The 22,617-nt window shown below is 65.7% G+C and overlaps 4 protein-coding genes across 5 annotated transcripts; 3 read left to right on the plus strand and 1 right to left on the minus strand.

Annotated features, from left to right (window-relative positions):
• The first annotated feature begins 306 nt into the window (after nt 1–306).
• KIF19 (kinesin family member 19) lies at nt 307–5,409 on the plus strand. The gene is made up of 11 exons (XM_051635238.1): nt 307–345; nt 881–961; nt 1,983–2,093; nt 2,194–2,281; nt 2,367–2,503; nt 2,669–2,794; nt 2,876–3,082; nt 3,173–3,319; nt 3,420–3,542; nt 3,822–4,090; nt 4,184–5,409. The coding sequence occupies exons 1-11, from the start codon at nt 307–309 to the stop codon at nt 5,214–5,216; spliced, it is 2,361 nt and encodes a 786-aa protein (XP_051491198.1). The 3' UTR covers nt 5,217–5,409.
• A 20-nt stretch (nt 5,410–5,429) lies between these two features.
• BTBD17 (BTB domain containing 17) lies at nt 5,430–8,978 on the minus strand. Its single transcript, XM_051634830.1, has 3 exons — nt 8,864–8,978; nt 7,440–7,716; nt 5,430–7,084 (listed from the first exon to the last, which is right to left on the minus strand). Exons 1-3 carry the CDS (start codon nt 8,955–8,957, stop codon nt 6,004–6,006), a joined length of 1,452 nt encoding a protein of 483 aa, XP_051490790.1. The 5' UTR covers nt 8,958–8,978; the 3' UTR covers nt 5,430–6,003.
• Nucleotides 8,979–10,618: 1,640 nt separating this feature from the next.
• Nucleotides 10,619–14,814, plus strand: GPR142 (G protein-coupled receptor 142). Its single transcript, XM_051634833.1, is given in 4 exon segments — nt 10,619–11,053; nt 12,422–12,577; nt 13,031–13,425; nt 13,427–14,814. Coding segments are annotated over 4 exon segments (1,263 nt in total). The 5' UTR covers nt 10,619–10,827; the 3' UTR covers nt 13,913–14,814.
• A 4-nt stretch (nt 14,815–14,818) lies between these two features.
• On the plus strand, nt 14,819–22,403 carry GPRC5C (G protein-coupled receptor class C group 5 member C). Of its 2 annotated transcripts, none has more exons than XM_051634831.1 (5): nt 14,819–15,927; nt 18,956–20,018; nt 20,612–20,706; nt 21,247–21,390; nt 21,620–22,403. In XM_051634831.1, exons 2-5 carry the CDS (start codon nt 18,998–19,000, stop codon nt 21,650–21,652), a joined length of 1,293 nt encoding a protein of 430 aa, XP_051490791.1. In that variant the 5' UTR covers nt 14,819–15,927; nt 18,956–18,997; the 3' UTR covers nt 21,653–22,403. The 2 variants fall into 2 exon arrangements, with proteins under 2 accessions (XP_051490791.1, XP_051490792.1); XM_051634832.1 differs by lacking the exon at nt 14,819–15,927 and adding an exon at nt 17,923–17,976.
• The last annotated feature ends 214 nt before the right edge of the window (nt 22,404–22,617 follow it).

Genomic DNA, 22,617 nt, shown 5'->3' on the forward strand with positions numbered 1-22,617 from the left:
TGTCACTCAGCTCCTGGCACCCTGACTGTGCACCACGACTATGTCCACCACCCCTGCACACAGTGCCAGCCACTGTGCCAACAGGAGCCAGTGGTGGGAGCACCTCAGCATCTCCAGGGGGGCAGGGCAGAGCAGGATGGGGACATGCAGCCTCCATCGTGCCTCCCAGCCCAGGCTAGGGGGGGTCATTCAGCCCCACAGCCCCCTCCCAGGAGGGCAGAGGGGACAGAATCAATGCCTTCATGTACCCTACACAGGGAACTTCTGCTCATGGGCTCCCCTTGGCCCCTGCACCCTGGCAAGGACATGAAGGCTCTAGGGGACAGTGAGGACCAGCAGCTGGCAGTGAGTCCTGGCCGGTGGCACAGTGTCCCTGCGGGGACCTGCTGAGTGCAGCAGGGACACCTGGATCCTGGCATCCCCCAGCTGCACCCCCTGGGGCTGGAACACAGTGGAGGGGGGACATGAAGGGGACAGGGTGGCCAATGTGGCTTGAACATCCTGCCACCCCACTGTGACACCACAGGGCTTGTTCAGCAGATGCTGTTAGGACACCCTGGGGAGTTTGGGCGCCACAGCCCCCCCGCTCCCACCGTGCCTCCGCGGGCTCTCCCATCGCCGAGCGACGCCGGGTGCCAGCAGGAGGACAGGGACACGCTGCCCGGCTGTCCCTTTAAGGCCGGTCCCAGCGGTGTTCGCTTTCGTCCCAGGCAAATGAACCTCTAATTGCAGCGCCCGCCATGGGGGGGTCCCGGGGGCTGCGTCCGGGCTGCACCGCTCGGCTGCCGGACCCCGCCGCGATGGCTCGTGTGCAGGTGCGTGTCCCCGTGTCCCTGTGTCCCTGTCCCCACCACCCCACGCTCATCCCGGTGTCTCCCAGGTGGCTCTTCGCATCCGCCCGATGAGCGCGGCCGAGCTGGCGGGGGGGGCCAGGCCCATCGCCCACCGCCTGGACCAGCAGGTACGACCCCGGGACGGGAACACGGTTCATCCGGCACCGCCTGGTGCTTCATCCCCCCCGCCTGCTCCATCCCCATCCCGCGGGGCCAGCAGGGACGGGTACCCTGCTGCAGGATGTGACCCTTGGTGCACATCACTGGACGTGCCCCGTGGCACCTGGTGCTGTGCCGTGCCTGCGTGTGCCAGGCTGGGGGGCACCCAGTAGGAGACCCTACAGCAACAAAGCAGCGGGGTGGGAAACTTGGTGGGCTCTGGGGGAGGAGCCCCCCTTCCTGCAGCACTGTGGGACCCCAGCACTGCCTGTCCCTGTCCCCGGTCCTGGGTAGAGCTGGAGGGGATGCAGAGGTAGGGAGCAGGAGCCATGGGAACTGGGGACCCCGCAAGAGGCCACCCCATGCAGGGACAGGGACACTGGAGTCCCCATGGAATGCTGATGTCCCCTGCCATGCCGGTCACCTTGACTGGCTGCACGGACAGAGGTGCCTTTGTGCCACCATGGCCAGGTGGGTGCAGCAGAGCAAGGGCCTGGCAGGTCTCTTGGCACTGCACACAGAGCTGGCTTTGAGCCCCGTCCCCAGCCCGGGGACAATGGGGCGATTCAGGAGCACAAAGGGCCCCGCACCACCAGCACCAGCCCAGACACCTCCTGTGCCCCGGCCTGGAGGGGAAAGCAGCACTGGCAAAGCAGGGTGGGGATCCCTCGGGGTCCTACCAGGGCTCAGACTCACATTCTACTGCCCCCCACCCATACCAGATGTCCCACGTGGCTCTGGTCCTGTTGTGTTTGATGTGGGTGATGTGGGGTGCCCGGGCAGGAGCACGGGGAGAAGATGCAGCTCCAAGCAAGACGTTCCATGGGACACACCAGTGATGCCAGGGCAGGGGTACTTGGTCCCTACCAGCTCCTGCAGCTGCCAAGTGCTAACTAGCACTGTTAAGGAAGGTTCAGTGCCTCCATGGAAGGCTAGAGGTGACCCTGGAGCAGGTGTGTGCCCCCCAGTCTCCTTCACATCCTCCAGCAGATCGTGGTGCTGCAAGACCCCACAGAAGCCCCTCGTGATGTCCTGCACTCTGGCCGCTCCAGAGAGAAATCCTATGTCTTTGACATGGCTTTTGACTCCTTGGCCACCCAGGTGGGTCCCTTGGGGCGTGGGGGGATGCACTGGGGTGCCTGGGGCAGCGGGTGGAAGTGGGACAGCCTGGTGCACCCCAGAACCTCCCACCCTCCCACAGGAGACTGTGTACTGTGCCACCACCCGGGGCCTCATTGAGGGCGTCATCTCTGGGTACAGTGCCACCGTCTTTGCCTATGGCCCAACCGGTGAGGGGTGTAGGGCAGGGAGGGGGGCCATCTCCGTGGCCATGGGGGTGTCCTGGCCCCAGATGAGCCCCCTCTTCTCCCCCAGGCTGTGGAAAGACCTACACCATGCTGGGCACCAACAGCGAGCCTGGCATCTGTGCCCGTGCCCTGGGTGATCTCTTCCAGGCCATCAAGGACACCAGTGGTGACACAGAGTATGAGGTCACCATGTCCTACCTCGAGGTGTGTGTGGGGAGGGGCATGGGGACATCCACCTCCCCAGGAAGAGCAGGGGACAGCAAGCAGCACACGTGCCCAAGCCGGGTGTCTTTGCATCCAGCGTGGGACACTGTATCCCCGTGGGTCCCCATGCTGGGGGGGATATTCCCAGCCCCTACTCCTGCCCAGATCTACAACGAGATGATCCAGGACCTGCTGAACCCCTCTCAGGGCCACTTGCAGCTGCGGGAGGACGCCAGCGGCACCATCCGGGTGCCCGGCATCACTGAAATCTCTGCCATCAGCGCTGAGGAGGTGAGCCAGTGGGTGGGCACGGGGGGAGAGGGGGTCGGGTCAGGCAACCCCCCCCTGCCCAGCACTGCCCGTCTGCCCCAGGTCCTGCAGCTGCTGGCGCGGGGGACCCGGCAGCGGCGGCAGGAGCCCACGGCTGCCAACCGCTCCTCCTCGCGCTCCCACGCCGTGCTGCGCGTCACCGTGCGCCGGCGGCACCGGGGGCTGCACCGGGGGCTGCACCGGGGCAGGGCGCTGCGCCACGGCCACCTCGTCATGGTCGACCTGGCAGGCTCGGAGCGGGCAGCACAGGTACAGCACCTGTCTGGGGGGCTGGGGGGTTGGGGAGCCCCCCCGCCCTCCCCCCCCGCCCCTCCTTTGCCAGGTTCTTCCCTCGGCCAGACCCAGAACCGCGGGCAGAGGATGAAGGAGGGGGCTCACATCAACCGCTCGCTGCTGGCCCTGGGCAACTGCATCAAGGCCCTGAGTGGCCAAGCGAGCACCAAGCACATCAACTATCGTGACAGCAAGCTGACCCGCCTGCTCAAGGTGTGGCCGGGGGTCCCAGCTCCTCTGGCAGAGGCTGAGATGGAAGGGGTCACAGGCTGCCCCTGCCTCAGTCCCTCTCAGCTGTTCTCTCCATGGCCAGGACTCGCTTGGGGGCAACAGCTACACGGTGATGATCGCCCACATCAGCCCGGCCAGCAGCGCCTTCCAGGAGACCTGCAGCACTCTCACCTATGCCTGCCGTGCCAAGAGCATCCGCACCACGGTAGGGTGGGAGCACAGGCCCCTCCAGCCCCCTCCCCAAGCAACCCCAGCTCCTCTGACACCCATGGGGAGGGTGTGAGGGCTTCTACTTAGGGACCTGCTTGGGGACCTCCTCCACCAGTTCTGTCGTGCCTGGGGACCCTCTTTAGGGACCCTCTTCAGGCATTCTGCTTGGGGACCTTCTTGGGGATCTGCACCAACAACCCTGGGCAGGGATGCTGTTCCCGTGGCAGAGATTCTGGCAGGTGGCAGAGCCCCTGACCCCGCTCTGTGCCCTCAGGCAGAGCCGGTGCGGCGGCTCCGGCAGAGCCAGGGGCACCCGCGGCTGGAGGAGACCCCGCGGCATCGGAGCGGCTCGGAGGAGCAGCGGGAGATGCCGGCCCTGCTGCGCCGCCTGCACCGGCTGCAGATGGAGCCGGCAGAGCCGCGCTGCCGCACCCGGCCCGAGAGCAGCCCCCGGCACCCGCAGCTCATGGCACGGCCCTTCCGCCGGCACCGGGCCCTCTGCGCCCGCATCATCCTGCAGCAGCGGCAGCTCCTCACCGGTGCGTCCTCCTGGGACTCCTGCAGTGACAAAGGGGCCTCTCTGTGTCATCCTGCGTTGTCACCAGTTTATTGAATGGGACCTGCTGCAATGCAAAGTCCCCCTGGTTTTACAACGCTGCCACCTGAGCCCGGTGTGGCACCTGTTGATGCGCATTCCTTGGCAGACCACCAGCTGCCTGTGCCACGGCCACTGGAGGAGCTGTACAAGACCTACCTGCAGGAGCTGGCTGGGGAACTCGGGGACATCAGCACCCTCGAGGTAGGGCAGGGTGGGCCCAGACCCCCGCTGCACACTAGAAAGAGCACGTCCCTGCCCAAGATCCCACAGGCAAGTGGCACAGAGAGCTCACCAGACTGGGACCAGGAGCATGTGTGGGCACAGAGCCACGAGCACCCCACACCACGATGGCAGGGGATCTGCAGTGATACCATGTGCCTTACGGGGGACAGACACAGGTGGGTGTCCACCACCCCCCATGTGCACGGGGCTGCTGCTGTGGCAGAGGGTAAAGGGCATCCCTTCCCCAGCAGCAGCACCCTAATCCCCATGCTCAAGAAGCCCCCACAGTGCCACCGTGCCACAGATCACTGGAAGGTATCGAGCAGCACTAAGAGCATCATGGCGAAGGCTGCCCAGCACTGGTCTCACATCCCAGAGGGCACCCACCAGAGCCCACCAGAGCCCACAGAGGAGCAGCATGGCCACATGCTGTGGCAAGCTGGCAGTGGGGACAGGCTGGTGGGGACAGCCACATCCCCAGGTGCCTGGTGGTGGGTGCACAAGAAGGATGGTGGGGAGCCAGGGAAGAGGGGGGCATCACCAGGGGGCAGAAGGACATTTAGGAGGTCACGGTCCTTCAAGGTCACCAGCTGCGAGGTAGGTGCAGGCAGGGGGACAGGGCAGGAAGGCCACCTCCAGCTCCCCTCGCCATCCATCCCTTTGCCAGCTGAGCGCCCATCCTGGCAGCCCCGGCACCGCAAGGCATCCCCCGTGCCAGGGGCTGCCCACGGGATCCCTGTCCCTGTGCAACCTGGTGCCAGGGCCACAGGTGGGGGACAGGACTCAGCCCTCCCAGTGCCAAACCCACCACAAGGCAGGGACCCAAATCCCGAGGGACTGACATGGTGACCCTGGATGGAGCCACACAGCTGCTCCAGGAAGGGCCTCTGTGAGTGCTCAGCACCTGGGGATGCTGCCAGCTACACAGCATCACTGGTGGAGCCACCCAGGCATCGGGGTTTGTCCTTCCAAGGGGTTAAATTTAAAAGCAGGTGTGCTGAGTGATGTGGGTGCTGTGCATAGGGACAGAGAACTCTCCAAAGACCCCCCATACTCCCCACACTCATTTTCTGCTTTTATTAGGCAGGGGGTGGGAGTGCCCAGGCAGGAATGGGGCAGAGCTGGACGTGAGTGGGGATGGTGCTCCTGAAACATCCTGTGCTGGGGGGTGCAGCCAGGGCACCCACCCTAGCCTGGGCATGCAGCTGGGTCACCCCTGGGAGCTGCTGCCAGGTATCAGGGCCAGCAGCTGGACCCAGCACCATGACACAGAGGGAGGACATAAGGTGGTATCATAGCAAGGAACGAGCTGTCTCTGTCCCCATCCCCTCGCCCGTGGGGGTTTGTGAGCCCAGGGTGTGCCCATGGCAGTGGGCTGCACATTCCACCTCCTGCACCACCCATGTCGGGCAGGGGGATTCCAGTGTCCCATGTCCCCAGCTCCCGGCAGGCACCCCAGGAACAGCTGTGGGGATCAGATGTGACAAGGGGACAATCAGGGAAGGGTGGGCAGCAGAGAACAGCCCCGGGGTTGCCCACTGTGGGGACCTCCATCTACCTAGGAGCAGGAGGACCAAGCACAGGCCCCCCCTCTAGGGCTGTGGCCAGTTCAGCCACAGGCCCTGGCTCTGCCTGGTTACTTCTTCACCTTGATGAGGGAGTGGTAGATGGGCTTGATGATGATGTGGAGGTGCAGGGAGTTGTCGATGAGGTACTCGGAGGTGCGCTTCTGCAGGTCGGCCTGGGCCAGGAAGTCGGTGGTCTCGTCCGAGCTCTGGTGGAAGCCATAGACGTGCTTCACCAGGACGCGGCCCTGCTGCCGCACGCCCACCAGCACCGTCTTCTGGAAGCTGACACCGGCAAAGTCGGGGCTGCTCATGGCCGGGGTGATGACGAGCCGGGGGCGACCGTCCTCGATACGTGCCGGCTGGACGGCCCCAGAGACCGTGTCCGAGTAGACGGGGCGCAGGCTGATGGGCAGCCAGCGCGGCGAGAAGAGGACGTTCCAGGTGACCCGCTTCCCAGCGTCGTGGCTGCTGGGACCCAGCTGGGTCTGGAAGCTGGTGCTGCGGTCATCCCGCGCTGGGTTGTTGATGACCCACTGGGAGCCCCAGCTGGGCGCGAGGTAGTTGCGGGGCAGGAACATGCTGCAGTTGACGTCGAAGTACTTGGCAAAATGGAGGGGGGAAGCGGCGTGGAACTGGAAGGCCTGGAACAGCAGGTCCTGCACCGCGCTGTAGTGCCGCGCCAGCACCGCCGACTGCGCCTGCAGCCGGAAGAGCTGGCTGGGGGCGATCATGGGGTAGCGGATGGCACGCAGCACCCGCTCAGCCACGGGCCCCTCCGGCTGCCGGTGGCCCAGCCAGCTTTCCACAGCCGTGTAGAGCTCCAGCTCGCTGTGCAGCACCAGGTCGGAGCGCTCTAGCAGCAGCAGCAGCAGCTCCACGCTCACCGAGCCCCACTCGGCGCTTCCCAGCACAGCCGAGAGGTTCCAGGCCAGGAACTGGAGGCAGCTCTCCTGCAGCGCCACGTCCCCGATGCGCACGGCGTAATGGTACCAGCCCACCACGTGGCCCTGGCTCGACTCGCTGGCCAGGTGGGTCTTCATGTAGTCGGCCACGCCGCGCTGCAGCCCCCACACACGGTACTTGCTGGCCAGCTGGTGCAGGGGGATGGCTTGGTGCAGCAGGATGGAGACCCCCCCGCAGTACAGGTACCTGGGGCAGAGGATGGGGAGGTGGCACTGGCATCCCCTGATCCCCTTCCCAATCCAGTCCCCAGCTGACACGGTCCTCAAGGGAGCATCATCCCTCATTGGTTTCATCCCTCCCAGCATCCCCATCCCATGGGATCTTTGTGGTCTCCAGAGAACCTCCAGGTTCTCTAGGGAAGCATCTCCCCTGCTTGGCTGCACCCCTCTGGGCATCCCATCTGGTGGGGTCCCTGTGGTTCCCACGGTCCACAAAGGAACATTCCCCCTCCTTGGCTGCAGCCCTGTCCTTTGAGGTCGCCATTGTCCCTCAAGGAGCTGCATCCCTCCTGATGTCCCCATGCCATGAGGTCCCCACATACCTGATAAACTTATCAAAGAGCGCAGCAGTCTCAGGTGGCTCGTACAGGGTGACAATGCTCTGGTTGTGCAGGAGGCTCTCAAAGACCTCGCTCTGGAGACTGAGCAGCAGCTGGTGGGTGTGGAAGACCTTGGCCTCCTCGGAGGCAGCCGTGTGCACCCGCAGCACCGAGTCGCTGCCGTTGCCGTTCTGCAGCAGCTCCTGCAGCCGCTGCAGCAGCGTCAGCGAGTGGTTGATGGTGGCAGCAGTGGTGTCACCACTAACATCGCCTTTCTGGGCTGTGGGGAGAGCGAACCGTCCCAGAGCTGCACCCCAAGAACCAGGGTACTGGTGGTCAGTAGAATGGGCAATGCGTGGCTAATGGGGGCTGGGGACGCCTGGCTCTGTGCACATCCTCCCCCTGCTCTGCGAAGGGCCGGCTGGTGCCAAGGGGGTGTGAAAAGGACGAGGGGACATGGGGACATTTTTGTCCTTAGGAGCCGAAAAACTGCTTTTCTGCAGCAGAAGGGGTGAGACCACCATGTCCCAGCCTGGGACATGCTGGGAAATGGACCTGTGCCGGGCAGCGCTGGCTTGCAGCCCGGTCTGCCAGCCCCAATCCCGGCCCTGCTGTGGGCAGAACGAGCCCTGGGCATTGCCCCCAGCCCCCCACGTCCTGACTGTGCTGGGGTAGCCATGAGTGTGGGGAGCCTGGCACCCTCTTGCCCCTGCACCTAGGGACAGGGTCTCTGCGGTCTGAGCAGCCTGGGGACAGCAGCTGCCCCAGCATCACTGCGGGGGGGCAGCTGCCCTGCTGTGCTTGCTCTTGGTGCCATCCCTGACATTGTGATCCGGCACCTCCTGCCCAGCCTGGTTCCAGCTCAGGCACCCTCTGAGGGTGACTGACCCTCCGTGTCCCTGTCCCCACTTTGCCAGGCTCCCAGCAGGGATGGCGTCCAGGACAGGGAGTCTCCATGCTCCTGCAGGCATAGAGAGCCTTCCTCCTCCTCTCCCTCTTGCCTGGCCCAAGTCCCACCCCCCCCCAAGGGCATCCTTCCCCAGGATGAATTTGGCCCAGTCTCTCTCAAATCCTGTCTTGCCAGCAGGCAATCCAGCGGATTACCCTTCCCAGCACCAGCTTAAGCCAGCTGAGCAGGGATGGGGAGCTCCTTACCCTGTGGTGTTGGACATTACTGGCTGCTGCACCAAGCCCTCCCTAGGCAGCACTGAGCTCTAGCCCCCAGCACCTCCTGGGCACTGTGGGGCACATCCAGGAGCTGCACCCATCCCTTCCCCAAGCCCCAACGGCTGCTGGAGAGCTCAGCATCCCACAGGCATCACCAGACACCCACACCCCATCCCAGCCCCACCCCAGCACTCAGCAAGGGCAGCAGGACCCACAGCACCCACAGCAGGACCCCTCCCCTCCACCAAGACCACCCTTACCAGCATGCACGGTGAGGAGGAGGAGGAGGAAGGCAGCGGTGACACAGCCCCAGCGGCGGGTGGCCACGGGCCGGGGCCCCGCCAGCCTGGCCATGGCTTCAAGCACATCTGCCGGGTGCCGGCGCGGGCGTGGGGGCCGCCCGGCCCTTATGTAGGCCACGAGCCTTCCCAGCCCTCCCAGCCCGCGCCACCGCATCGATTGGTGGAAACTGGGACCGGCCGTTGCCAAGGGAACCGCTTCCAGCCCCCAGACATCCCACCCTGACCCTGAGACCCCAGCCCCGCACCCCAGGGAGGAGTGACGGGGCGCCCCGGTGAGCCCTGCGGGGACACGGGGGTGTCTCCAGCCGCCCCCGGTGCTGCCGCGCCGTGACACGGCCCCACGCGCGGCCGCGGCCCTTTGTGCCGGCAGAAGGCAGCAGCGGGGTCTTTGCATTCAGGGCACAGCTCGGTGTGGCCTCCCCGGCTCATGGGTATTCATGGCGGTAGCAGCCCATCACCATGGCATCGGGGCTGCCGGCAGGAACCACCTGCCCTTTTCCCAGCCTTTGCAGCCAACAGCGCAGCCAGTGCCCCGTGCCCGGCCCCGCTGGCACCTCGCCCGCCCCGACGGCTCTTGAGGGGCTTTGCAGTGTGGGTGGGACTTTTGCCCCCCCCGCCCCCCGCCTCCTGAGAACACCGCTGGGGGGGATGCGGTGACTTTCAGCGTGTGGCAGTGCTGGAGGGACATTAACTGTTCCCAGCTCTCTCTCCGGGCCAGTGGCACTAGTGCCAGTGCCCACAGTACCAGTTTGGTGTTCACTGCTGAAACAGGTGACAGCGCAGCACGGCCGGTGCCTGTTTCACGCCCCATCGCTCCCCAGGACACGTGGGGACGCTGTGCCACCACCAACACTGCCTGCATCAGCACCCCGCAGTGTGGGGGAGCTGAGGACCCCACTCACCAAGCACAGCGGTGGCCCAGGGGGGGTGAGTGAGGGGCTCAGGCTTAGATGTCTCCAGATGTTGAGCACGGGCAGATGTTGTTGAAGCTCCTGGGGGGGTGGGGATCACCCATGTGTCCCTGACCCATGGGTGGAGGGGCTGGGGACAAGCCACCCAGCCACTCCTGTGCTGCACTGGGGCCCCGTGGGGCAAGGAAGCCCCGAGAGGGAGACGTGAGCAGAGAGTGCAGCACAGGCTGCTGTCTCTCCATGACAGGGAGGCGCGGCACAGCCGGGGGACGAGGGGCCCCCGCCGCGGCACAGCCGGTTAATGGCTCACCGCATCCACCGACGCCTCATTTAACCACCCGCCTGCAAAACAACAGCTTGCCGGGAGCGTGTGCCCGGTGACACCGGCACGGTGCCAGCACAGGCTGTACCCAACAGCCTCAGGACCATCGTGTCCGCTGTGGTGGCAACAGCTGGCCTTAGGACAGGGGAGCATGGACTGTTGGCCCATGAGGGGACATGGGGGACCACAGTGCCAGGGGTCACCAGAGGACAGGGCAGCCAGCCCCCGGGTGAGATGTGCTGGCTCAGGCAATGGCAGCTGCAGCAGCGGAGGGTTCGCTCAACGTAGCGACCCGTGCCAGGGCGCTCCTGCCAGATCCTGCCGGCCGGGGGACAGGGTGGGGTGCAGGATATGGGGAGTAGGTGGCCCCAGGGATAGGCAGAGGACATCAGTTCTCCCACCTCTACCTGTGCTCCTGAGGAAACTGGGGTACAGGCAAGTTTGTGCCACCAGGATGTCCTCTGCACGCAGGGGCTGTGCCGGTGGGCACCCAAGCTGTCCCCCAGCACCCGGGCCACCACCCTTCCATCTGGGGTGGGGACAAGCTCTGTCACAGTCACTCGGGGCTGGCACAGCTTCCCAGGTGACCCCGTCCGTCGCCCCTGGGGACGTCCTCCAGCCCCGCTAGCCCAGCCCGCGGCTCTGCCCACTCCGCTCTCCCTCCGCCCCGCAGCCCTCGGGGCTGTGCGATGCTGCGGGTGCAGGAGGGAACACAGCCACAGGTGAAGAAGACACAGCCAACAGTGTGGACACAGCCAGCGGCAGGGACACGGCTGCCGTCGGGGACAAGGGGCACCGACGGGGATACAGCCCGCAGCGGGGACACAGAGACCAAAGGGACACGGCCACCAGTGACTCTTCGAGCCCAGGGAAGGTGGCACCGCGCACCCGGCAGGTGGCACAGGGGCCACCGAGGTGAGAACCCATCACCCGCAGGACTTGGGGAAGGGGACCCCCAGCGGGGGTCGCAAGGGGTGGGCGGAGCGGAGCCAAATGCCCGCGCAGAACAGATGAGATCCAGACTGGGAAAGGGTTAACGCGGTCCCGCTGCCGTGTTCGATGTCCCAGTTCCCTGGGGGACACGAAGGGCCCAGACTAGCCCCTACTGATTAGCCTGATCTAATTTGCAGTTAATTGGCTTCTCCTTGCGCATGTGTGTGTGTCCCCCCGGCCCGGGGCTTTGCTCAGCGCCCTGTTGCCCTCCCTGCGAAGGCCAGAGCCCCCCCGAGCTGCCAAGGGCCCCCCCCCGGCTGCGGGCAGTGCTGATGAAGGCAGAGCCATGGCTGGGAGGGTCGGGACGGGAGCACTGGCGGGGGGAACCTGCCCCCCATGTCCCCCGGAGCCGTCGGGAGTCTAAGGTGATTGGGACTGGGACAGTTTGGGATCCCTGGGGGGCCAGAGCATGACTGGGACCGGAGAAGTTCGCGGTACCAGCCCTCACCCCGGGCTCAGGACGGACCCCCGCAATCTGCAGCGTCCTCCCGGGCCGAAGACCCCCTCCGCACACCCCCCGGGCTCAGGAACACCCCTCTGCATTCCCCCCACCTCCGGGCTGAAGACACCTCGGGCACCCCTAGGGCTGAGAACCTCCCCCGCAATCCCGCCGGGCTCAGGACCCCCCTTTGTACCCTCCTCCCGCGACTAAGGACCCCCCCGCACCCTCCCACAGACTCAGAACCCCCTCTTGCATCCTCCCCCCAGCCTAATGATCCTCCCTGCACCCTCCCCGGGCTAAGGACCTCTCCTCCTTCAGCACTCGGGCCGGGGGTCGCGGTCCCCTCAGGAGATGCTAATTTGCGGGGAAGGAATTCTGACCAATCAGAACGCAGCGCTCAGGTTTGATCTCCCTCCTGCTGGAGGATGCCTCTCTGATTGGGTGAAGCCTGATCTTCTCTAGCCAATAGGAACGCGAATCTTGGTAGTGGGGCGGTGCCCCCCGGGTTTATGAATGATGGGGCAGGGTGGGCCCGATCCGGGCAGGGGCAGGGGCAAGGGGCAGGGGCTAGGGCTAGGGCTAGGGCTAGGGCTAGGTTTCTGCCCCATGTGGACCTGCTTGAGGAGCTGGCAAAGGACCCGGCTGGCAGACTAGAGATAGCGAATCCCCCCTGGCACAGATGGGACCCTCCTCGGGACCTCTGGGACCCCCTCCGGCACCTCTGGGTCCTTCCGGCCACTGCTGGGTCCCGGAAGGTGTCACCCATCCCGGACCGACAGCCAGGATCTCTGTCCCCGTGGGAGCCAGCTTGCCCCGAGCCCCCTGACTCTCCCCGTCTCCCCCTGCAGCCGGTCCGTGGCAGAAGGCGATGGTCCCGGTGCCCAACAGCACGGCGGTGGCGTGGGCTGGCGACGTGGTACGGCCGGAGCTGGAGCGGTCACCGTGCCTGGTGGGAATCTTCCCCATTGTGTATTACAGCGTCCTGCTGGGGCTAGGGCTGCCAGGTGAGGGGTCCGGGGCGTGCTCGGAAGCGTGGGGGACAGCACCCACCTCGATACTGACCCCTGCGAAGGGTGCTGAGCTGTGCACCCTCAGCCCAGGCTGTGCTCTCCAGCTCCCATCCCAGCTGCAGGGTTTTTGGGGATAGGGAAGAGAGTCCTCAGGGGTGGGGGACAGTAGGCTGCTCCCCCACCCCACACTCCCCCCCCACCCCCAGATGCGGGGCAGGTGCCACGGCAGCAGGGACAGATGGTATTTGCTTTGCTTGGGCTGACACATGGAAGAGATTAATCAGCTCAGCAAATCCCCACCACCCTGGGATATTTATAGCTTCCCCCCCAGCTGGTGCCTGGGGCCCTTTGCCCTACGGCCCTGGGACAGACTGGGCACCCCTGGGTGCTCCAGGGAGAGAGGTGAGCCCCAGTGTCTCACCACCAAACATCAATCCCTCCCTCCAGTGAATGTCCTGACTGCTGTGGCCCTGTCCCGCCTGGCCACGAGGACTAAGAAGTCATCATACTGGTACCTGCTGGCCTTGACCACCTCCGACATCCTCACCCAAGTCTTCATCATCTTTGTGGGTTTCATCCTGCAGACGGCCATCCTGGCCCGGGCGGTGCCCAGTGCCTTCATCCACACTGTCAACGTGCTGGAGTTCGCAGCCAACCACGCTTCCATCTGGGTCACTGTCCTGCTGACTGTGGACCGCTACGTGGCCCTGTGCCACCCGCTGCGGTACCGCGCCGTGTCCTACCCCCAGCGCACCCGCAGGATCATCGCGGCTGTCTTTGCCGTGGCTCTGGCCACAGGCATCCCCTTCTACTGGTGGCTGGACGTGTGGCGTGACGCCGACCCCCCCCACCGCCCTGGACATGGTGCTCAAGTGGGTGCACTGTGTCACCATCTATTTCTTGCCCTGCAGCATCTTCCTGGCCACCAACTCCATCATCATCCGCAAGCTGAAGCAGCGGAGGCGCTCGGGGGGCGGCCGACCCCGCTTGAGCAAAACCACAGCTCTCCTCCTGGCTGTCACCACCGTCTTCATTGTGCTCTGGGCTCCCCGGACCATTGTCATGATCTGTCACCTCTACGTGGCTTCAGTCAAGAGAGACTGGCGCGTGCACCTGGCCTTGGACGTCGCCAACATGGTGGCCATGCTCAACACCACCCTCAACTTCTTCCTCTACTGCTTCGTCAGCCAGACCTTCCGCCGCACAGTGGGCGAGGTGCTCCGGGCCCACCTCTGGCACAGCCCCCAGCACAGCCCCCAGCACAGCAGCACCCGCTTCCCACCCCCAGCCCTGAAACCACTGGAGCTGCTGGCCAGAACAGCCCTCTGAGCCAGGGCAGCCACCAGCCAGAGCAGCACCAGAATCCCCAGCCAGTCTCATGGCATTGCCCAGGACCTGACAGCACTCTGCCTCAGGGACACTGTCCCCCTGACACCCACCCTCCCTGGAGCTGTGGGCTAAGGCCAGTGCTGGTGCTGGCAAGAGGATATCTTTGTTCCCAGCTGGCTGGTTGTGCTTGTTTGGGGACATGCGGCCACCCTGAGTGGCAGCAGCACCCGCTGCACGTCAGGGACCCCTGCCCACTGCCCCCCCAGGCTGGGCTCCCCTCCAGCCCTGTGACCATGAGACTCATAGGGTTTCTGTGGAAGGGTGTCCACGATCCTGGCTGCTCTCCTGCACCAGCTCCAGCCCCTGCTGAATGCAGGCACTGAAGGTCCCAGGGGACACAGCAGGCACAGCTGCCCTGTAGTGAGGGGACAGGCACAAGGTGCCCACTGGGTGCCAGCAGGGTCGTCCTTGCTTCCTAAATTGCCATGCTGAGACCAAAACTCTGCCTGGATCCAGCTCTGGGATGGGAGCACCCTGCACCAGCACCTCTAGCCCCGACCTCTCGGCTCTGCCCACCCTGGTGCCCTCAGGGGTGCTGGTAAGGAACGTCCACAGCGTGCAGCATCCCCAGCCCAGGCACCCGGCAAGACCCCAGCTCTGGGACCTGCAGGATCTGGCTCCCAAACATTATCCCAACCCTGGGGACACTCGGGACATTCCAGGAGAGACACCCGGACAGATTGCAGCCTCCCGGACACCCCCGGTGCACCCCAGCTGCACGATTCTCTCACTGGCTGCAAGGGAGGGGACTCATGATGCTCCCCTGCATCGAGTGTACCCAGCACCCGTGCCGCCCTCCCAGTTTCACCAGTGCCAAGCTGGTGTGACGCCGGGTCAGCGGCTGTGCTAGCCTGCCTGTCCCCAGCTGCCACCAGAGGGCAGGGACGGGACGCCCTGCGGAGCTGGCACAGCCTGGGAGAGGGAGCTGGCAACCGCAGCCCCTCTCCCCCCTTTCCCCAGCACTGCCCACCCTAATTCCCTCTTAAAGTCCTTGGCATAATCCCCCACCCCAACAGACCAGCCTTTCCCTTCTAATTCCCCAGGGTCAGGGCAGGGCGATGCCCTGGGGGGCAGGGGATGTCCAGGGGATTTAGGGTGCCCCAGGCTGGGTACAGAGACCCCTTCCCCCCCCACTCCACCGAGCCTTGTCCGTGCCCGACACCGGGCTGGGATAGGCCACGGCATTTGTCCCGGTGCTTGTGAGATGAGCCTCGACCCCCGGCACATGGGGCTGACCCGCACCGGCACCGCTGTGTGCCCACCTGCCCGCCACGCAGCCGGGCCCCCGGCGGGGCTGCCTCACACCGGGTAGGATCCGGCTCTGCCCGTACTCCCGGAGACAGGGTTAAATCCCGAGCGGGTGGCGCGGGTGGTACCTGGGAGGTGCTCGCTTCATTAATTCTGGCATGTGAGGAGAGCAGGACCGGGAAGAGATTAGATATTAACCCGGCCAGCGCCTCCCGCCCGGCAGGCACCCCAATCTGGGGGGCTTCCAGTGTCGGATCCCACCCTGGGGCCCTTCGCGTGGGACCAGAGGGGCCACGGGACCGGGGGCTCGGCCGGCACGGGCAGGGTTTGGCAGGAGCTCCGGCACGGCTTGCGGCAGGCTGGGACGGCCGGTGCCCCCCCTTCACCAACCGGGGGTTATTTACTTGGAGAAGGAGGTGGAAATGTGCTGACCGCGTCCGCCGGCGGCGAGGGGCTCCGCTCTGGACAGAACCGGCTCGGGTGGAAAACAGCTCCCTGGCCCCAGCCGGAGCAGGGAGGCAGCTGGGAGGGCGAGGGGGGCCCCCAGGTACGGCCCCCCCCGGCTCCAGGTACGGCTCTGGCCTTGCCGAGGTGAGCTGCCGCGGCTGGCTGAGCAGAAACGCACCGGGGCTCGCTCGGTCGGCCGTGCCGGCCGTGCCATCGTGCCAGCCGTGCCAGCCGCCTGGCCCTGCGGCTCCAGAGGAAAGGTAAGCCTGGAAAAAATGCACCCGCTATGCCGATGTTTTCAGAGGGAGCTGGTGGGGAAGCCTGGCCCAGCTTCCCGGTGCTGTGCCAGCTTCTCACTGCGACTGCTGAGCCAGAGAGACCAGCTCTGCCCGGTCCCACCAAGGGGACCCTGGTCCACAGCCCACCAGGGAACCAGAACCGTGCTCTGTCCTCACAAAAAGGGCTGTGCCAGGTACCAACAGCTCTGGCTCTTGGCCACAGGATGGCACGATGGGCACCTGGTCCATCACAGCCACATCACGGTTGGTACCTGCAAGGCAGCTGGGACATGGTGGCACCGCACCCAACCTACCCCACAGCTGCTCCCTTGGCCGGGAGTTTTTGCAGGACCTACAAAAATACCGGGAGTGGGCAGCAAGGGCTGGAGAGCCGGAATAGTCCCCACAGGAAGGGGTCAGGAAATCATGGGGGGGGATGTGAGGGCAAAAGCCATGCAGCTGTGGGGCAGCGTCAGGGGGGACAGACGCCTGCCAGTGGCCCCACGGTGGATGGGGGGGGGGGTCATGGGGGGGCTCCTGCTGAGTCAGCAGCCGGGAAACTCGTCGTGGAAGGTGGAAGGAAGCAGCCGGCAGGAAGCTGCGTGCAGTGCAGCCTCACCACGGCCCGGGCACGGGTCGGCGCCGGTGTGGGGGCGGCAGAGGAGGCGGTCTGCACTCCCAGCACTGCTTATCCAAGGCTGAGCCTTTCCCGGAGAGCTGGGGATACTGCCAGACCCCGTGAAGCTTAACCCCAACTCTCTGGGGAAACTGAGGCACAGGAGGCCACTGCAGAGCCCCTCGGTCCACATCGCCCTGCTCTGGTGCCCGTGTGCGAGCACACACACACATGCGCGTGCCTCCAGGCAGGGCGGGATGATCCTCCCCAACGCCATCCCGAAGCCAAACGCTCTTTAGGAAGCAGAAGGGCAGGAAGGCCAGCAGCAGTGGGTGCAGCACCCAGCCCCGACACGGCATCTCCTCCCCATGGGACACCCTGGTCCTCATGCTGCGGGTGCCGCCGGCTCCGGCTCTGCCTCCATTTCCCCTCAGATTTGTTTTCATCCCAGCCCTGGCTGAGGGAGGACCCGCCAGAGGCGAGTTGAACTTTCGTCTGCATCCTTCACACTCTTGCTTCACCCTCCCAAAATAGCAGCGCCTGCCTGGAAACCTCCCCCGGGGCTGGCAGCACCCCGGGTCCCCCGGGCACCCCGAACCTTCAGGGGCTCATCCCCAACCCCGAGCTCCAGCGATGGGGTGACAGTGGGATGCCCATGTCCACCTTCGGGGTGCACAGCCACCCCCACTGGGACAGAGGCCACTGAGCCCCATGTGCTGCCCCCGGGCAGGGGCTGCTCCGAGCCCCCGGCCCCTCACAGAAAGGGCTTTTCTGGGCCCCTGCGCCCTGCCAAGGGCTCGGGCTAAGCCGTCAGCTGACATTCCTCCGGGAGGCCCCTCCGGGCCTGCGCCTCGGGGCTCCCCGGTGGGAGCCAGTGTATCCTCACACGGAGGGGCCCTGCTCCCAGCTCCCACCCAGGAGTCCACCCAAGAGTCCACCCAGGAGCCCCTCTGCCAGCCCAGCACCCAGAGGAGGTGGGTGGTAGGCTCCGTGTGGGGAATGCTGCCCCGGCACAGCCCCTCCCTTTCCATCCCGTCCCCCCTCCCAGTATTCCCGAGCTCAGCAGGGCCGGGCTGACCCAGATCCTCCGGGCTGAGACCCCACTGGTACCCAGGTGGGCTCCCGTGTCAATCCCCCACCCCCTCAGCCCGGGCTCTACCCCCGCACCGTCCCCCGCCAGCCCCTCCCCCTTGCCCCAGGGCAAGGACCCCCGCCAGCTGTGGGACCCCGGCCCGGTGTCCCCGCCCGCGGCGGGAGGCAGGTCTCGGCCGGCCCCGAGCGTTCCCCGGGCAGAGCCGCACCTCGGGGAGGGGCTGGGCCGGGCAGGCGCACGGTGCGGCGGGACCGGGGCTGCCCCGCCGGTGCGGCACGGCACGGCGGAGAGGGCGGGCAGCGGGTACCGGGCGCTGGAACCGGTGAGCGGGGCCGGGGAAAGGGGGGACCGGGAACCGGAGCGGGGACCCGGAGCCGTCCGCCCCCGCAGACGGAGAGTTGGGGGCGGCTTCGTCCAAGTTTGGGGTCGGGAGCGACGGGGAAAAGGGTCGGTACCGGTCGGGAGGGGCGGGGGAAACCGTGACCAGGGACGCGGGGAGAACCGGGCTGGAGCTGCCAGGAAGCGGCGGGGGGGGGCGGCATGAGGTTACGGGGGAACCGGGCCAGGGGTGCGGGAAACAGGGCCGGTACCGGCCTCGAGGGGGGGGGGGGAACCGGCCGAGGGTGCAGGAGAAACCGGGCTGGAGCAGCCGGAAAGGGGCGGGGGAAGCGGCCGGTAGGTGCGGGGGAAGCCGGCCGAAGGGTGCGGGGAAACTGAGCTGGAGCGGCCGGGTGTGCGGGGGTCCAGCCAGGCCGGGTGCGGTAAAGCCGATACGACGGGCGGGCGCGGGGTCTCGGTCCCAGCGCGATGCCGGGAGCCCCTGAGCCCATCCTGGAGCGGCAGCCCTGGGCTGGGGGGAGCAAGGGGTCCGGGGTCACCTTTCCGGGGTCTCCTGCCGGGTGTGCCGCCCCGCGCCAGCAGTGGGGCTGCAGCCTTCCCGCTGCCTTCTCTCCCCCGTGTCCACCCCGTGCTCCCGGGGGCGGCAGGAGTGGGGCAAGGACCCCCGTGCCGTGCCGTGCCGTGCCAGGCTGCGGCTGCCTGTGTGCCAGCGGCCGGCAGTGCTGGACACGGGAGCCGCGCTGGGTCAGTGCCTGGAGCCGCGGGAGGGAAGTGGGACGGGAGCAGTGGAAAGGAGAATGCGCTGGCACGCGGGGTCAAGCTGAGGGGACAATTTGGCCCGGGCCTGCGTTTGGTGTTCCTGGGGAAGCCAGCAGGCACGGTGCTGGTGGGAGAGACACCAAGCTGGGACATTCTGACGTGCTGACAGGTCCCCTGTTCCTAACACCCCCTCTGTTCCACAGCATCCCTGGACACCCCACTTGGCACCCGCCCCGTGGTGCAGGATGGGGGCTGCGGCGGTGCCACCGGTGGTCACCTGCCTGCTGCTGCTGGCCCTGCTTCCTGCAGCCGGTGGCCAGGGCACCCCTCCCTTGGGCTGTGGGAAGGATCTCTCCTCCCTCTACTACAACCTCTGCAACCTCTCAGCAGCCTGGGGCATCGTGCTGGAGGCCGTGGCCAGCCTCGGCATAGTGACCAGCTTCGTGCTCACCATCATCCTGGTGGCCAGCCTGCCCTTTGTGCAGGACCCCCAGAAGAAGAGCCTGGTGGCCACACAGGTCTTCTTTCTTCTGGGCACTTTTGGGCTCTTCTGCCTGACGTTCGACTTCATTGTGGGGCCAGATTTCTCCACCTGCACCTCCCGCCGCTTCCTCTTTGGCGTCCTCTTCAGCATCTGCTTCTCCTGCCTCCTGGCGCACGCCGTGGCCCTCAACTTCTTGGTGCGGAGGAACCGGGGCCCGCGGGGCTGGGTGACACTGGCAGTGGCCCTTCTCCTCACCTTGGTGGAGGTGATCATCAATGCCGAGTGGCTCATCATCACAGTGGCACGGCAGGAGGGTGGCCCCCCAGACCCTTGCCAGCTGGCGGATGCTGACTTCGTCATGGCGCTCATCTATGTCATGTTCCTGCTGGTGGCCACCTTCAGCACTGCCTGGCCAGCCCTCTGCGGCCGCTACGGCCACTGGCGCAAGCACAGTGCCTTCATCCTGTCCACCACTGGCCTCTCCATGGCCATCTGGGTGGCGTGGATGGCCATGTACCTCTACGGCAACCAGCACGTGGGCGAGAAGCCCAGCTGGGATGACCCCACGCTGGCCATCGCGCTGGTGTCCAACGCCTACGCCTTCCTCCTCCTCTACGTCATCCCTGAGGTGACACACGTGACACGGCGGAGCCCCGAGCAGGCCTTTGAGGACGACGTCTACCCCACACGTGGGGTGGGCTATGAGACAATCCTCAAGGAGCAGAAGTCACAGAGCATGTTCGTGGAGAACAAAGCCTTCTCCATGGATGAGCCCTCCTTCGGTAAGTACTGGACCTCACAGGGCCTGGTGGCCGGCACTGGGGTGGGTGCTGGGGTTCACTGGAGCTCACTGGGGCGGGTGCTGGGGTTCACCAGGGCTCACCAGGGCTGGCAGGAGTGGGGTGGGAGGTGAGATGTCTGGCCATGACCCGCCCAGGATTGACGCCTGCTGCTGTTGTGGCTCCCAAAAAAAAAACTCGCTGGGCTGGGTCTACCAGTCTGGGCTGAGCTGCTGCTGCAGGGGTTGCTCCCTACCCAGCATGGGGTGCCAGCAGCTCTGGGCCCACTGCCCCAGGGGACCCTACAATAACACGAGGTGGTGTGAGCTGCCCCAATGGCACTGGTGGGCAGGTGCCTGCAGCCCCCGGGCAGGGTGGGTGCCCCCGAGGGACCCTACAATAACAAACCTGGGCTGTGCCAGGAGTGCGATGACACAAACCTTGGGGACATCCCTCCCGTCCCCCAGGAAAGTCACAGAGCCGCCAGTTGCTGAGTCAAGCTCATTAAACCTGCTAATGAGGAGTGGCTGCCCAGTGGGGTGGGGGTGGCTGTGTGAGGTCCCCCCTCCCTTTTCAGCATCCCTTTCTCTTTGCAGCCAAGAAGCCGGTGTCCCCGTACAGTGGCTACAATGGGCAACTGCTGACCAGTGTCTACCAGCCCACCGAGATGGCTCTGATGCAGAAGGGGCCGGTAAGAGTGATGCCTCGCAGCACCAGCCATGCTCACCAGGGCTGGCCACATCCTGCATAATGGTGATGGGCTTTTAACTGGAGCAGCCAGGATGGGGGACTCTGGGGTCTCCTCTCATCCCCATGCTGTAAACCTAGGGTGTCACCCCTCACCTTCCTAGAGTCATAGGATCCCAGACCCACTTGGATGTGAAGGGACATTAAAGACCATTCAGTTCCACGCCCCTGCCATGGGCAGGGACACCTCCCACCAGACCAGTTTGCTCAGAGCTCCATCCAACCTGCCCTTGAACACTTCCAGGGATGAGGCAGCCACAGCTTCTCTGGGCAACCTGGGCCAGGGTCTCATCACCCTCCCAAGGAAGAATTTCATCCTAATGTCTTCCCTTTTTCACCTTAAAGTCATTCCCCTCATCCTATCACTCCCTGTCCTTGTCAAAAGTCCCTCCCCAGCTTTCCTAGAGCCCCTTTAGGCACTGGAAGGTGCTCCAAGGTCTCTCCCAGTGCCACTACAGCCCCTGCCCCACATCTCTCCCTGCAGAGTGAAGGTCCCTACGATGTGATCCTGCCCCGAGCCTCCACCAGCAGCCCGGGGACCGGCAGCGCCAGCTCCACGCTGCGAGCTGAGGACGTCTTCGCGGCACAGGCCCGGCACGCCGGCCTGCGGGATGGCCGGGGCTGCCAGGTGGGTTAATGTGCAACACAGGCAGTGAGCACCCAGCTCCAGCCACAGCCAGGGCAAAGTCTGTCCCCACTGCAGCATCTCCCATGGGAGGGCAGGGACAGAGATGGCTCTGCCTGGCATTGTGGAGGCGAGTGTGGCTGCACGTGCTGGTGACAGAGCCAAGTCTGCCAGCCTGTGCCACCAGCGTGGCACCACCATCCCACCCATCTTTGTCCTGCTCTGCCCACAGGTGCAGTCCCCATATGGCAGGAACCGGTGGTGAAGCCCCTGTGGCACAGGTCTGCAGTGCCAGCACAGCTGCCGTCCTGCTCCTGAGGTCTCGTCAAGCCTCATCCCACCCCAGTGTCCATCTCAGCCCATCCAGCAGCTGGAGCCGGTTCCTGCACAGGGGACACTCGGATGCGGTCCTGGAGCCACCATCCCGTCCTGCCTGGCTGCAGCACCCACAAGCTGCCAGCTCTGCCCGGACCCTGCATCCCCACTGCCATCCCTGCCACAAGGATCAGCTCCCATGGGGCCACCCCAAGTTGTCCCATCGCTGCTGTCATGACACACAGATGCCCCATCTCCTCCAGGCCAGGGACCACCTGCTGCTGAGAAGCTGGGGGGACTTCTGCCTGGGGCTCCCCCCACACCAAGCCTCTGGTTTCATGCTGACTCTCGCCTGCCGCGGGGACACCAGAGGCCCTGAGCCAAGACAGCACCATCCTGCTGCAGGGCACAAGGTGACACAAAGCTCTCCCAAGCCCTGGCCCCCTCTGTGCCTCAGTTTCCCTGCTGGGGGGAGGGGGACTGCTCAGGGTCTGGGGGATCAGTGCCTTGCTGGGATTGGGGGTCTGGCCCCCAGTTTCTCCAGCCGCCTCCTCGGTGCCTTCCCCCACCTGGGGGCTCATGGGTCCCCGCAGGGAGCAAGGGGGGAGCTGAGCCCCCCACCCTTAACGTGGCTTTCCCGATTGCTCTTCCTCTTCCCCCTGTTTTTCAGGTCAGACCCAATAAAGGTGGTTTTTCCTAGGCGGTGCTGAACGCAGCCCGTGATGGGACGGGCCCCCAGCTGTGCCGCCAGCTGCTCCCACATCCCTGGCCCTGCCGTGGCCAAGGGCTCTGCCGTGGTGCCGGTGGGCCCAGCCCCACATCCCCCTCCTGAGGGGGCAGCAGGAGCAAGGAGTCGGCTCAGGGCAGGGCCCTCAGCATCCCCCAGCCTTGTCCCCATCAGTGGCAGCGTGTGCT

This window comes from Apus apus, chromosome 17 (assembly GCF_020740795.1).
Source record: "Apus apus isolate bApuApu2 chromosome 17, bApuApu2.pri.cur, whole genome shotgun sequence".
Taxonomy (NCBI): domain Eukaryota; kingdom Metazoa; phylum Chordata; class Aves; order Apodiformes; family Apodidae; genus Apus; species Apus apus.